General features: G+C 53.1%; 1 protein-coding gene across 2 annotated transcripts in view; it reads right to left on the bottom strand.

The window, feature by feature from the left end:
* Positions 1-2491: 2491 nt before the first annotated feature.
* LIMK1 (LIM domain kinase 1) overlaps positions 2492-13467 on the bottom strand; it is a 37234-nt gene continuing 26258 nt past the window's right edge. For both annotated transcript variants that reach the window (XM_017867334.1, XM_017867335.1), the window contains 6 exons: positions 11289-11348; positions 10998-11063; positions 8420-8576; positions 4370-4425; positions 3971-4128; positions 2492-3881 (listed from right to left, as the gene is read on the bottom strand). In XM_017867334.1, coding sequence (XP_017722823.1) covers positions 3719-3881; positions 3971-4128; positions 4370-4425; positions 8420-8576; positions 10998-11063; positions 11289-11348 — 660 coding nt within the window. In that variant the 3' untranslated portion in view covers positions 2492-3718. The remainder of the gene's footprint in view (positions 3882-3970; positions 4129-4369; positions 4426-8419; positions 8577-10997; positions 11064-11288; positions 11349-13467) is intronic.

The raw sequence follows: 13467 nt of genomic DNA, 5'->3' as shown, positions 1-13467 counted from the left end.
TGAGTCACCGTGCCTGGCCTCTCAAACATTTTTTTTTTTTTAAATTAACTTGGTGTGGGGGCGTGCATCTATTGTCTCAGGTACCTGAGAAGCTGAGACAGGAGGATTGCTCGACCCTGGGATGTTGAGGCGGCAGTGAGCCATGATTGTGCCACTGCAGTTCAGCCTGGGTGACAGAGTGAGACTTGTCTCAAAACAACAAAACAGAAACAAAAAAACAAATTAAATGCCCTGTATTTGCAATACCTAGTGTGTTTTTTAATTTTTTTATTTTTGAGACAAGGTCTTGCTGTGTCATTCAGGCTGGAGTGCAGTGGTATGATCACAGCTCACTGCAGCCTTGACCTCCCAGGCTCAAGCGATCCTCCTCCCTCAGCCTCTCAGTAGCTGGTACTACAGGCACACACCACAGCATCTGGATAATTTTTTTATTTTTTGGGTAAAAACAGGGTCTTGCTATGTTGCCCAGGCTGATATTGAACTCCTGGCCTCAAGTGATCCTTCCACCTCGGCCTCCTAAAGCGCTGGGATTATAGGTGTAAGCCATCATGTGCAGTCCATCTTCTCGATAGGACCCTTTAGTTTTGTTTAAGATAGAGTTTCGCTCTTGTTGCCCAGGCTGAAGTGCAATGGTGTGATCTCGGCTCACCGCAACTTCCTCCTTCCAGGTTCAAGCGATTCTCCTACCTCAGCCTCCCGAGTAGCTGGGATTACAGGCATGCACCGCAGCACCTGGCTAATTTTTATTTTTAGTAGAGACAGGGTTTCTCCATGTTGGTCAAGCTGGTCTTGAACCCCCGACCTCAGATGATCCATCCACCTTGGCCTCCCAAAGTGTTGGGATTACAGGCGTGAACCACCATGCCTGGCCAGGGCTCTTTAGTTTTACAAGAAAACATTAAGTATGAAAGCAGTACCTCCTGAATATGCGCGGCCATCCAAAACCCAGCTTTTGAAGAATCTTCACTTGGCCCGGCTGGGCCACCACCTCAGCTCCACCTAAAACTGAGCTGTGCTCTCTTCCCCTCTACATCCCCTGACAGGCCCTTGCTGCCCCTCCATCCCTGCCTTTTTTTTTTTTTTTTTTTTTTTTGAGACAGGATCTTGTTTTGTTGCCCAGGCTGGAGTGCAGTGGTGTAAACATGGCTCACTGCAGCCTTGATCTCTTGGACTCAAAGGATCCTCCCACCTCAGCCTCCTGAGTAGCTGGGACTATAGGTGCATGCTACCATGCCCAACTAATTATTATTTTTTTGAGACGGAGTTTCACTTTTGTTGCCCAGGCTGGGGTGCAATGATGTGATCTTGGCTCACTGCAACCTCTGCCTCCTGGGTTCAAGCAATTCTCCTGCCTCAGCTTCCCAAGTAGCTGGGATTTCAGGCATGTGCCACCACACCTGGCTAATTTTGTATTGTTAGTAGAGATGGGGTTTCATTATGTTGGCCAGGCTGGTCTCAAACTCCTGACCTCCGGTGATCCTCCTGCCTCGGCCTCCCAGAGTGCTGGGATTACAGGCGTGAGCCACTGTGTCTGGCTTGCCCAATTATTATTATTATTTTTTTGAAGACAAAGTCTCACTGTTGCCCAGGCTGGAGTGCAATGGCACCATCTCTGCTCACTGCAACCTCCGCTTTTTGGGTTCAAGCGATTCTCCTGTCTCAGCCTCCCAAGTAGCTAGGACTACAGCCATGTGCTACCACGCCCAGCTAATTTTTGTACATATATATATATGTGTGTGTATATATGTATGTGTGTATATGTGTGTGTGTATATATGTGTGTGTGTATATATATATGTGTGTGTGTATATATATATTTTTATTTTTATTTATTATTTTTTTGAGACGGAGTCTCACTCTGCCACCCAGGCTGGAGTACAGTGGCGTGATCTCCACTCACTGCAAGCTCTGCCTCCCGGGTTCACGCCATTCTCCTGCCTCAGCCTCCCGAGTAGCTGGGATTACAGGCGCCCGCCACCTCGCCCAGCTAAATTTTGTACTTTGTTTAGTAGAGACGGGGTTTCACCATGTTAGCCAGGCTGGTCTCGAACTCCTGACCTCGTGATCCACCCACCTCGGCCTCCCAAAGTGCTGGGATTACAGGCGTGAGCCACCGAGCCCGGCCTAATTTTTGTATTTTTAGTAGAGACGAGTTTTCACCATGTTGGCCAGGCTGGTCTCAAACTCCTGACTTCAGCTGATCCACCTGCCTCGGCTTCCCAAAGTGCTGGGATTACACGCATGAGCCACCACACCTGGCCCCTGCCCAACTAATTTTAAAAAATTTTTTGTAGAGACAGGATCTCACTATGTTGTCCAGACTGGTCTTGAACTCCTGGGCATAAGGGATACGTCCTGTCTCAGCCTCCTGGAGTGCTGGGATTACAGGCATGAGCCACCAAACTTATCCTTGTCTTCTCATCAGGGAAGACTAACTCCTCTTATCTTGACTGTTTCCCCAGGGCCCCAGACACACATCGCCACGCAGGACCTGGGTGGGGAGTACGGAATTTATTTTATTGTTCTGCGTCTGGGTTTGGTTCCTTGGACGTCACGGTTCCTGGATGGGGGTGGGTGGGTCCCACCTCCCTAAGTCATGGTCCCACGGGCCTGTCGGGATTGTTTTCCAGGTTCAAAGTGCACTGAGAAAGCTTCACAGTTTTAATACTTCTAGATGCTCAACTGAGGCAAAGTGACAAAATGGCCCTCCCACCCCGCCCGCCACAAAATAAAACCCCAAGCCCCTGGCAGCTGCTGCTGCAGCCGTATGAAAAAATAATACAAACTCTTCTTAAAAAATAGATTACACAGAAAAAACGCAGAGGACAGAGGGGCATGAGGAGGGGCAGGGAGCCTCGGGGGAGAGGCCCGGGAAGGGGCTCTGAGATGACGGCAGGGGTTGAGCTGCTGGTGGACACCTGCCCCGTCCACTGTGCCTATCCTCTCGCTGCCCGAGCCGGCTCCTCCCCATCAGCTCTGGCCCAGGCACCACAGCTCCACGCTCCCTCAAGGGATCCCCTTCACCCTGAGGCTTGGTACCTGCTTCTCACTAAAGTGGCTTTGAGAAACAAACAAACAAAAAAAAGACCCAAAGCGAGAGAAGGGGCTGTTTGCTCAGCCACCGGGGACCTCCACCCCATGGGATCAGCCCCTCTCTGCTTTGGGGTTTGGAGAGTCCTCGATACCTGTTGCTACCTAGACACCCCCTGGGGGGAAAACGGGCCCCAGACTCCCCGTTTGGTTCCTGGGAACACAGACACCTGGGAACTTGGCCTCTGCCCTGATGTGCGCCCGCCCATGCACCCAAGCGTTACATGGGGCATGGTTCAGAGGCTGCCTCCTGGCCCAGCCTCCAGGGAGCTACGGACCAGACAGGTGGAGCGTGCACAGGGTGGCTGGGGCAGCAGCGTGTGGAAAGGGGCACAGCTCACACACGCCCTCCAGCTCATGCAAGGAGAAGCGAGAGGGGACAGCCCTGCCAAGACAGAAGTTACAGCAGGGCGAGGGCATGGTGTGTGTGTGCAGCTCGGCCAGCTCCGGGTCATGGCAGAGAGAAGGCAGGGGAAGCGGTCCACGGGGTGGGAGAAGGCAAGTCAGGACCTGGCTCTGAGGAGAAGCCTGGGCCCCCACTGTCCCAGTTGAGGGCCACCTCCCGTGGAGGAATCTGGTGGGGGTGGATTCCCTGGAGGTGGGGACAGGGGCGGCTGAGTGGCCCTGGCTCAGTCGGGGACCTCAGGGTGGGCAGGCAGTCCGCTCTCGCCGCGCCGGTAGGTCTCCCAGAAACCCCTGTCCAGCTGCTCCAGCTGCGGGCCCAGTGGCAGGTGGCCGGCCAGGTGCATGCGGAGGGTCTCCAGCCAGTGTTCCAGCTTCACGAAGGATGGCCTGGGTGACAGGCGGGTGGGGAAAGGTGGGTCTGGCTCTCCCAGGAATCGGCCCCGCCGTCCCCCAGGCCAGGGCCCCACCCCACTCACCTCTTCTCGGGGTCCAGATCGCAACAGCGCACGGTGATGGGGAAGAAGCTCGGGGGGCAGTTTGCAGGGCAGTAGCGGTCCAGGAAGCCTCGTACGTTGAGGCCAAAGTCCATGGTGCGGGGCAGGTAGTCGGGGTCTGCGTTCACCCGCCCGATGATCTGTCCAGCACAAGGCCCAGCAGTTACTCCAGGGGGGCCCTCAGCCTGGGCGTCTGGGTGCCATCCAGGTGGCTTGAGGGCAGGTGGCACTGGGCCTGGCTGCAGCCTGACTGCGGTACCTCACGGGGGCCAGCCCATGCCTTGCTGTGGGCAGCCTTCCTGGCCTGCAGCCCCTGCAGATGCTGAGCCTGCAGCCTGGGTGAGTGGGGAGGAGCCCAGGCCTCAACACCCCTGGACCTACCTCGCACAGGACGATCCCAAAGGAGAACACATCCACCTTCTCATCATAGCTGCGGCCTGGACAAAGAGACCGACTGTCAACAGATGAACACACAGGGGTGCCAGGGATGCCAAAAGGCAGGGGACTGGGCCAGCTGGGAGGATGCCCCAGTTGGGAGGTCCAGGCCCAGGAGGCAGATGCCGGCAATCTCCTTGGGAACCCAGGCTTAGGCTCTTTCCCCCAACCCCACCAGGTCTGAGCAAGTCTTTGGGAGCTCTGAGGAGCAAGGGGCAGAGGCCTGGACAAGGAGTTCTAGGCACCGATCAGCTGCGTGACTTTGGGCAGGTCATGAACTCTGTGCTGGTCCTAAAAGGCAACCATGTCAGGTCTCTGGAATCCGTGAATGTTACTGGATCAGAAAAAGGGTCTTTTGCAGATGGGATTAAGTTAAGGATCTGGAGATGAGATGATGCCAGATGATCTGGATGGGCCCCAAATGCCACTGCAAATGCGCTCTTGAGAGAGACACAGAGAAGACACAGCAGAAGAGGAGGAGGTGGCCCTGTGAAGATGGGGGTAGAGACTGGAATGATGTGGCCACAAGCCCAGGAATGCAAAACAACCAGAAGGTGGAAGAGGCAAGGAATGCATTCTCCCCTAGATCCCCCTGGAGGGAGTGCAGCCCTGTTGGATTTCAACCTTCTGGCTTCCAAAACTACGAGGGAATACATTTCTGCTGTTTATTTTATTCTGAGATGTAGTCTTGCTTTGTCGCCCAAGCGAGAGTGCAGTGGCACGATTGTGGCTCACTGCAACCTCTGCCTCCCGGGTTCAAGTGATTCTCCTGCCTCAATTTCCTGAGTAGTGGGATTACAGGTGTCTGCCACCATGCCCGGCTAATTTCTGTATTTTTAGTAGAGATGGTGTTTCACCATGTTGGCCAGGCTGGTCTCGAACTCCTGACCTCAAGTGATCCACCTGCCTCGGTGTCCCAAAGTGCTAGGACCACAGGTGTGAGCCACCATGCCTGACCATTTTCTGCTGTTTTAAATAATGAAGTTTCTAACAATTTATTACAGCAGCCTCAGGGAACTGACATGGACTCTCTGAGCGTGTTTCCTTATCTGTAAAATGGGAATGATACCAGTTGCTTAATGATGTTAAAAACAATTGGTACATGGCCGGGTGCGCTGGCTCACACCTGTAATCCCAGCACTTTGGGAGGCTGTGGTGGGCGGATCACCTGAGGTCAGGAGTTCCAGACCAGCCTGGCCAACATGGTGAAATGCCATCTCTACTAAAAACACAAAAATTAGCCAGGCATGGTGGCAGGTGCCTGTAATGCCAGGTACTTAGGAAACTGAGGCAGGAGAATCACTTGAACCCGGGAGACGGAGGTTGCAGTGAGCTGAGATCACATCACTGTACTCCATCCTGGGCAACATAGCAAGACTCCATCTCAAAAACAAAAAACGAAATGCCCAAAACAATTAGTACTGAATACCAACTCTCATTTACTGAATGCCAACTAGGTGGAAATGAGTTTACACCCTTTAATCCTCACACCAATCCCTACAGATAGGAAACACTAAGACTGTTTTGTTTTTTTGAGACAGAGTCTTACTCTGTCACCCAGGCTGGAGTGCAATGGCACGATCTCGGTTCACTGCAACTTCTGCCTCCCGGGTTCAAGCAATTCTCCTGCTTCAGCCTCCTGAGTAGCTGGGATTACAGGCGCCCGCCACCACGCCCAGCTAATTTTTGTATTTTTAGTAGAGATGGGGTTTCACCGTGTGGGCCAGGCTGGTCTCAAACTCCTGACCTCGTGATCTGCCTGCCGCAGCCTCCCAGAGTGCTGGGATTACAAGCGTGAGCCACTGTGCCTGAGCACTAAGACTGTTTTATAGTCTTCTTTGGGGGCTATGTTAACTCGTGTGTGTGTGTGTGTTTGAGACAGAGTCCCACTCTGCTGTCAGGCTGGAGTACAGTGGTGTGATCTTGGCTCACTGCAACCTCTGCCTGCTGGGTTCAAGCAATTCTCCTGCCTCAGCCTCCCGGGTAGCTGGGACTATAGATGTGTGCCACCATGCCCAGCTAATTTTTTTTGTATTTTTAGTAGAGATGAGGTTTTACCATGTTGGCCAGGATGGTATTGATCTCTTGACCTCGTGATCTGCCCACCTTGGCCTCCTAAAGTGCTGGGATTACAGGTGGGTTCTTTTTTTTTTTGAGACAGTCTTGCTCTGTCACCCAGGTTAGAGTGCAGTGGTGCAATCTTGGCCCAGTGTAACCTCTGCTCCTGGGTTTAAGTGATTCTCCTGCCTCAGCTTCCCAAGTAGCTGGGATTACAGGCATGCACGACCACACCCGGCTAACTTTTGTATTTTTAGTAGAGATGGGGTTTTACCATGTTGGCCAGGCTGGTCTCGAACTCCTGGCCTCAAGCAATCTGCCTGCTTCAGCCTCCCAAAGTGCTGGGATTACAGGTATGAGCCACTGTGCCTGGCCTATTTTTTGTTTTCTTGAGACAGGGTCTCGCTCTGTTGTCCAGGCTAGAGTGCAGTGGTATGATCATAGCTCACTGCAGCCTTGACCTCCTTGGCTCAAGTAAATCTCCCACCTTGGCTTCCTGAGTAGCTGGGACCACCGGCGTTAGGCACCATGCCACATGCCAGGCTAATTTAACTAGGTTAACTATGATGAGGTGATGGCTGGGGTCTGCCTGCCCTGAACCTGTGTTCGTGTGCCACCTGCTTATAGAAGGACTTTATAACCTATACTCTGGGCATATATAGGACCACTGACAGTAAAGAAATGGACTGAGGGAGGTAGACCCTGTGGGAGGCAGAATTACGGTCCCCAAAGATGACTGCGTCCTGATCCCTGGGACTTGTAAACATCCTACCTTCCATCGGACTCTGCAGATGGGATTAAGTTGAGGGTCTTGAGATGGAGGGCTGATCTTGGATTTTCCAGGTAGGCCCAATGTCATCATAAGGGTCCCTATCAGAAGGATGGAGGGCCAGGCATGGTGGCTTATGCCTGGAATCCCAGCACTTTGGAAGGCCAAGGCAGGAGGATCACCTGAAGCCAGGAGTTTGAGACAAGCCTGGGCAACACAGTGAGACCCCTGTCTGTACTAAAAATTAAAAAGAATTAGCTGGGTGTGGTGTTTCATGCCTGTGGTCCCAGCTATTCAGGAGGCTGGGGTAGGATGACAGTTTGAGCCCAGAAGGTCGGGGCTGCAGTGAGCTATGGTGGCACCACTGCACTCCAGCCTGGGCAACAGAGCAAGACTCTGTCTCTTTAAAAAAAAAAAAAGGAAAGAGGAAGATTAGAGCCAGGGAAGGAGATGCAGGGATGGATGCAGAGATCAAAGAGAAGAGAAGATGCTTTGCGGCCAGCCCTGAAAATAGAGGAGGGGCAGCAACATGAGGAATGAGGACGCCTCCAAGAGCCAGAAAAGGTAAGGAAACAGGTGCCCTGGAGCCTGCAGAAGGAGCTCACCCTGCTGGTGCCTTGATTTCAGCCCGGTGAGGCTGACGCTGGACTTCAGACTCCAGAACTGTATGATCATTTATTTAAGCCACTAAATGTCTTTTACTTATTTTTTTGTTGTTGTTGAGATGGAGTTTCGCTCTTGTCACCCAGGCTGGAGTGCAATGGCATGATCTCGGCTCACTGCAACTTCTGCCTCCCAGGTTCAAGCGATTCTCCTGCCTCAGCTTCCCTAGTAGCTGGGATTACAGGCACCCGCCACCATGCCCAGCTAATTTTTGTATTTTTAGTAAAGATGGGGGTTTCACCATGTTGGCCAGGCTCGTCTTGTACTCCTGACCTCAGGCAATCCACTCGCCTCAGCCTCCCAAAGTGCTGGGAATACAGGTGTGAGCCACCTTGCCCAGCTGCCACTAAGTGCCTTATAGGAGAAAGAGGGAGCTGATGTAGGACCCATAGGGTAACTGAAGAGCCAAGGAGGCTGGGAGGGGCCGGGGCTCCAGAGGTTGCAGCTCTGCTGGGCCCCCCGTGGCTCCCTGTGAGGGCCATGATGGGCAGGGCTGAACAACTCACCATTGATCATCTCGGGTGCCATCCAGTAGGGGTTGCCCACCACGGTGTAGCGCTTCTTGCGGTCTGGCTTCTTGAGGCTCCGCAGGTCCTCGGGTTGAGTCTTTTCATCTACCATGAGCCGCGCCAGCCCGAAGTCGGCCACCACCACATTCTTGTTCTGGGAAGGTGAAGCCGGGTCACACTGGGACCCGATCCTGGTACTGCCCGCCTGGCCTGCCCCTCGCCGGGACCCCAAGCCAACCCGTAGACAGACCACAGAACATACCTCTGATACCCTGTATTGGCACAGGGTGGGGACCCCTTCCTTCCCCAAAGCCATCAGCTCTTTGCAAATGGAGCTGCTGGAAGCACCTGAGGATGGCAGTGTGGCTTCCTCCCTCCCACCACATGCTGCACCCTCTGCCCCTTCTCCACGTGCTCCCCAAGCCATCCCGGTGCCCCCACTGCTCCCTCCTGCAAGTGCTCCCTCCCACCTACGAGGGTACCGACGCTGCTTTCTTTTGGAAAGATAGGCATTCTTTTTTTTTTTTTTAAGATGGAGTCTCGCTCTTTTGCCCAGGCTGGTGTACAGTGTTGCGATCTTGGCTCACTGCAACCTCTGCCTCCCAGGTTCAAGCCATTTTCCTGCCTCAGCCTCCTGAGTAGCTGGGATTACAGGTACCCATCACCATGCCTGGCTAATTTTTGTATTTTTATTAAAGACAGAGGTTTCACCATGTTGGCCAGGACGGTCTCGAACTCCTGACCTCAGGTGATCCACCCACTGTGGCCTCCCAAAGTGTTGGGATTACAGGTGTAAGCCACTGCCCCAGCAAGACAGGAATTTTGATGAGAGACCCAGGTCCTGTGCATGGCATGCCACCAGGTTTATTCTTTATTTATGTTGATTGACTGATTGAGATAGGGTCTTGCTATGCTGCCCAGACTGGTCTTGAACTCCTGGCTTCAAGTGATCCACCTGCCTCAGCCTCCCAAAGTGCTGGGATTACAGGAGTGAGCCACCATACTTGGCCCAATTTTATCTTTAATATTCCCAATAACTAGGTGAGGTCTGCGTTCTTTGCTTTTTGGGTTTCTTTGTTTTTAGGCAGAGTCTCCCTCCCGTGGCCCAGGCTGGAGTGCAGTGGCGTGATCACAGCTCATTGCAGCCTCAACTTCCCAGGCTCAAGCAATCCTTCCACCTATGCCTCCTGAGTAGTTGGTACTATAGGTACTCGGCACCATGCCAGCTACTTTTTTTCTATTTTTTTGTAGAGACAGGGTTTTGTCATGTTGCCCGGGCTGGTCTCGAACTCCTGGGCTCAAGTGATCTGCCCACCTTGGACTCCCAAAGTGCTGGGATTACAGATGTGAGCCAACACAGGTCTATGTTATTTTTTATTTTTTTATTTTTATTTTTTGAGATGGAGTCCCACTCTGTTGCTGGAATGCAGTGGTGTGATCTTGGCTCACTGCAACCTCCGCCTCCCGGGTTCAAGTGATTCTCTTGCCTCAGCCTCCGGAGTAGCTGGGATTACAGGCATGTACCACCATGTCCGCTAATTTTTGAATTTTTTAGTAGAGACAGGGTTTTGCCATGTTGGCTAGGCTGGTCTGGAACTCCTGGCTTCAAGTGATCCACCTGCCTTGGCATGAGCCACAGTGCCCGGCCTTGTTTCGTTTTGTTTTTTGAGACAGGGTCTGGCTCTGTCACCCAGGCTAGAGTGCAATGGCGTGATCTCGGCTCACTGCAACCTCTGCCTCCCAGGTTCAAGCGATTCTCCTGCCTCAGCTTCCCTAGTAGCTGGGACCACAGGCTTATGCCACTATGCCCGGCTATTTTATTTGGTATTTTTGGCAGAGATGGGCTTTCGCCATGTTGCCCTGGCTGGTCTCGAACTCCTGAGCTCAAGCAATCACCTACCTTGGCCTCCCAAAATGCTGGGATTATAAGTGTGAGCCACTGTGCCCATTTCTGTTGTTTTGAGCCATCTGGTTCACAGTACTTTGTGATGGCAGCCCCAGGACGCAAATACACCACCTCTCCAGACGGGCATGGTGACTCCCTCCTCTGATTTTGGTGGAGAACCAGGCTCCCCTCCCTTGACAATCCTTAGACACTGGGCTCTTTTCCTGCCCGTCCTCTGCTTAAATATCCACCTAAAGCGTCCTCTTTCAGAAAGCCTGCCCTGACCACTCCAGCCCACACGCCTATGACCCCGCTCTGTGGCCCCCAGATGCTGGTGCTGTCTAGTGTAGCCCGTGGCCACTGTGCCGTGGGCTGCACTCTATGAAGACCAGGGTCCTGGTCCTTTGCAGCTTACATGTCACTTTCTCCACTGATTTATAAGACCCTCCTACAAACCTGGGATGCTGATGGTCCACCATGAGTCAGTGGCAGGGACAGGACTCAAACCCAGGTCTGTCTGCCTCCTGAAGCTGGGCTCTTCCCCACAGGCTGCTGCCCTCTACCCCCACCTCAAATTGAAGTCATGGAGGCAACCCAGGGGCCTCCAGTTCTGGGAAGGCCCCAAGGCTGGGAGTGGTTGGGCTCCTGCTGTCTCCCCGACACCCAGCCACGTGGGGCCCTGATGCTCACCTCACGGACCAGGCAGTTGTGGGAGTTGAGGTCTCGGTGGATAATGTTCATGGAGTGCAGGTAGGCCTGGGGGCGGGGACACGGGAGTCAGGGGGCAGCTGTGCCGAGGGACCCCAGCCCATTCCGGCCCCCCAGAAACTCCCTCTGCTCCCACCCCAATCAGGCCAGTCAGGACGATTCTTCCCACTCTCCCATCGACCCCCTCTGCCCTCTTTCAAAGTTTCTCTGTGGGTTCTGTTTGCAAATTCCTGGTGGGATTGTGAATGGAGCTGGAGCACCCGGCTCACTCACCATCCCTGACGCGATGTCCTTGGCAAAGCTCACTCTCTGGCTCCATGGGTACTGGCTGTCCTGGGATAGAGAAAGAAAGGCCAGGGTGGGGCCGGCGGGGGCCCCGGTGGCAGGGATGGTTGCATGAGAGGCAGGAAGGGGCAAGTGTCCTAGAGGGTTCTATGAGCTCCTCAACACCGTGATTTCTTCAGGCGCCCACAACTGTCTGCTTCTAAAGAGTATGAGTCAACACAGCTCACAGGCACCATTTTCTTTCTTTCTTTTTTATTTAGATGGAGTCTCACTCTGTCACCCAGGGTGGAGTGCAGTGGTACCATCTCAGCTCCCTGCAACCTTTGCCTCCTGGGCTCAAGTGATTCTTGTGTCTCGGCCTCCTGAGTAGCTGGGACTAAGGGCATGCACCACCATGCCCAGCTAATTTTTTGTATTTTTAGTAGAGATGGGGTTTCACCATGTTGGCCAGGCTGGTCTTGAACTCCTGACATCAGGTGATCTGCCCACCTTGGCCTCCCAGTGTTGGGATTACAGGCATGAGCCACTGCACCTGGCCTCAAGCAATTCTCTTGCCTCAGCCTCCCAAGTAGCTGGGATTACAGGTGTCTGCCACCAAACCCAGCTAATTTTTGTAGTTTTAGTAGAGATGGGGTTTTATCACATTGGTCAGGCTGGTCTCAAACTCCTGACCTCAAGTGATCCACCTGCCTCAGCCTCCCAAAGTGCTGGGATTACAGGCATGAGCCACCACACCCAGCCCCTACAAACATTATTTCCTAACAGAACTGATTTCAAACTCTAAGCAGGGATAGCTCCCAATCTGCCTCCTCTGAGAAAGCAAGCCAGATTTATTTTCTATAGAATCTCATCTTTCTGTCAGGTGCGGTGGCTCATGCCTGTAATCCCAACACTTTGGGAGACCAGAATGGGTGGATCACGTGAGGTCAGGAGTTTGAGACCAGCCTGACCAACATGGTGAAACCCCGTCTCTACTAACAATGCAAAAATTAGCCGGATGTGGTGATAGGCGCCTGTAATCCCAGCTACTCGGGAGGCTGAGGCAGAAGAATCACTTGAACCAGGGAGCTGGCGGTTGCAGTGAGCTGAGATCGTGCCATTGCGCTCCAGGCTGGACAACAAGAAAAAAACTGCATCTCAGAAAAAAAAAAAAAAAAAGAAAGAAAACCAAGAAAACAAAAAACTCATCTTTCTAGGTTTTTAAAAAATTGGAACCTACTTTCACAGATAGGTAAGAAGTAGAAGGGCCCGGCAAGGTCACCTGCAAAGTGGCAGCACTGAGCCACACCAGGAGAACGGGGCAGCACTGAGCCACGCCAGGAGAACGGGGCAGCACTGAGCCACGCCAGGAGAACGGGGCAGCACTGAGCCACGCCAGGAGAACAGGGCTTTGGACTCAAATCATTTGGGGGAGATGCCTCATTCCCAAACCCCACCCCCTTGGAGATCTTTATTTTTTATCGAGACAGGGTCTCACTCTATCAACCAGGCTGGAGTGCAGCCTCGACCTTCTGGGCTCAGGTGATCCTTCTGCCTCAGCCTCCCGTGTTGCTGGAATCGCAGGCATGCGCCACCACATTTGGCTAATTTTTTGATTTTTTTGTAGAGATGGGATCTCATTATGCTGTCCAGGCTGGTCTTGACCTCCTGGCCTCTAGGGATCCTCCTGCCTCAGCCTTCCAAAGTTTGGGAACTCAGGTGTCAGCCACTGCACTTGGCCTAGCCCAGAGTTTCCAAATTGCACTTGACAATGGAACTTGCTGTGAAGTTACACCTAGCAGGAGCCCAAAGGGTCCACAATTTGGATACAAAGTAATCCAGCCTGAGGAAGATCCCATGGTCTCAGGGTGGTACAGAAATGGGGCTGGAGGCCAGGGCTGGATCCCCAGGACATAGTCCAGGACAGGGCTCTGCGAGGCTTCCTCCGAGCACTTTCTTTTTTTTTTTTTGAGATGGAGTCCCACTCTTGTCACCCAGGCTGGAGTGCAATGGTGCAATCTCGGCTCACTGCAACCTCCGCCTCCCAGGTTCAAGCGATCCTCCTGCCTCAGCCTCCCAAGTAGCTGGGGTTACAGGTGCCCGCCATCATACCTGGCTAATTATTGTATTTTTAGTAGAGACAGGGTTTCACCATGTTGCTCAGGCTGGTCTCGAAATCCTGACCTCA

Source organism: Rhinopithecus bieti, unplaced genomic scaffold, assembly GCF_001698545.2.
Source record: "Rhinopithecus bieti isolate Rb0 unplaced genomic scaffold, ASM169854v2 scaffold_3858, whole genome shotgun sequence".
In the NCBI taxonomy this organism is placed as follows: Eukaryota; Metazoa; Chordata; class Mammalia; order Primates; family Cercopithecidae; genus Rhinopithecus; species Rhinopithecus bieti.
Note: the sequence above shows the minus strand (reverse complement) of the source record. Positions and strands in the feature narration are given on the sequence as shown.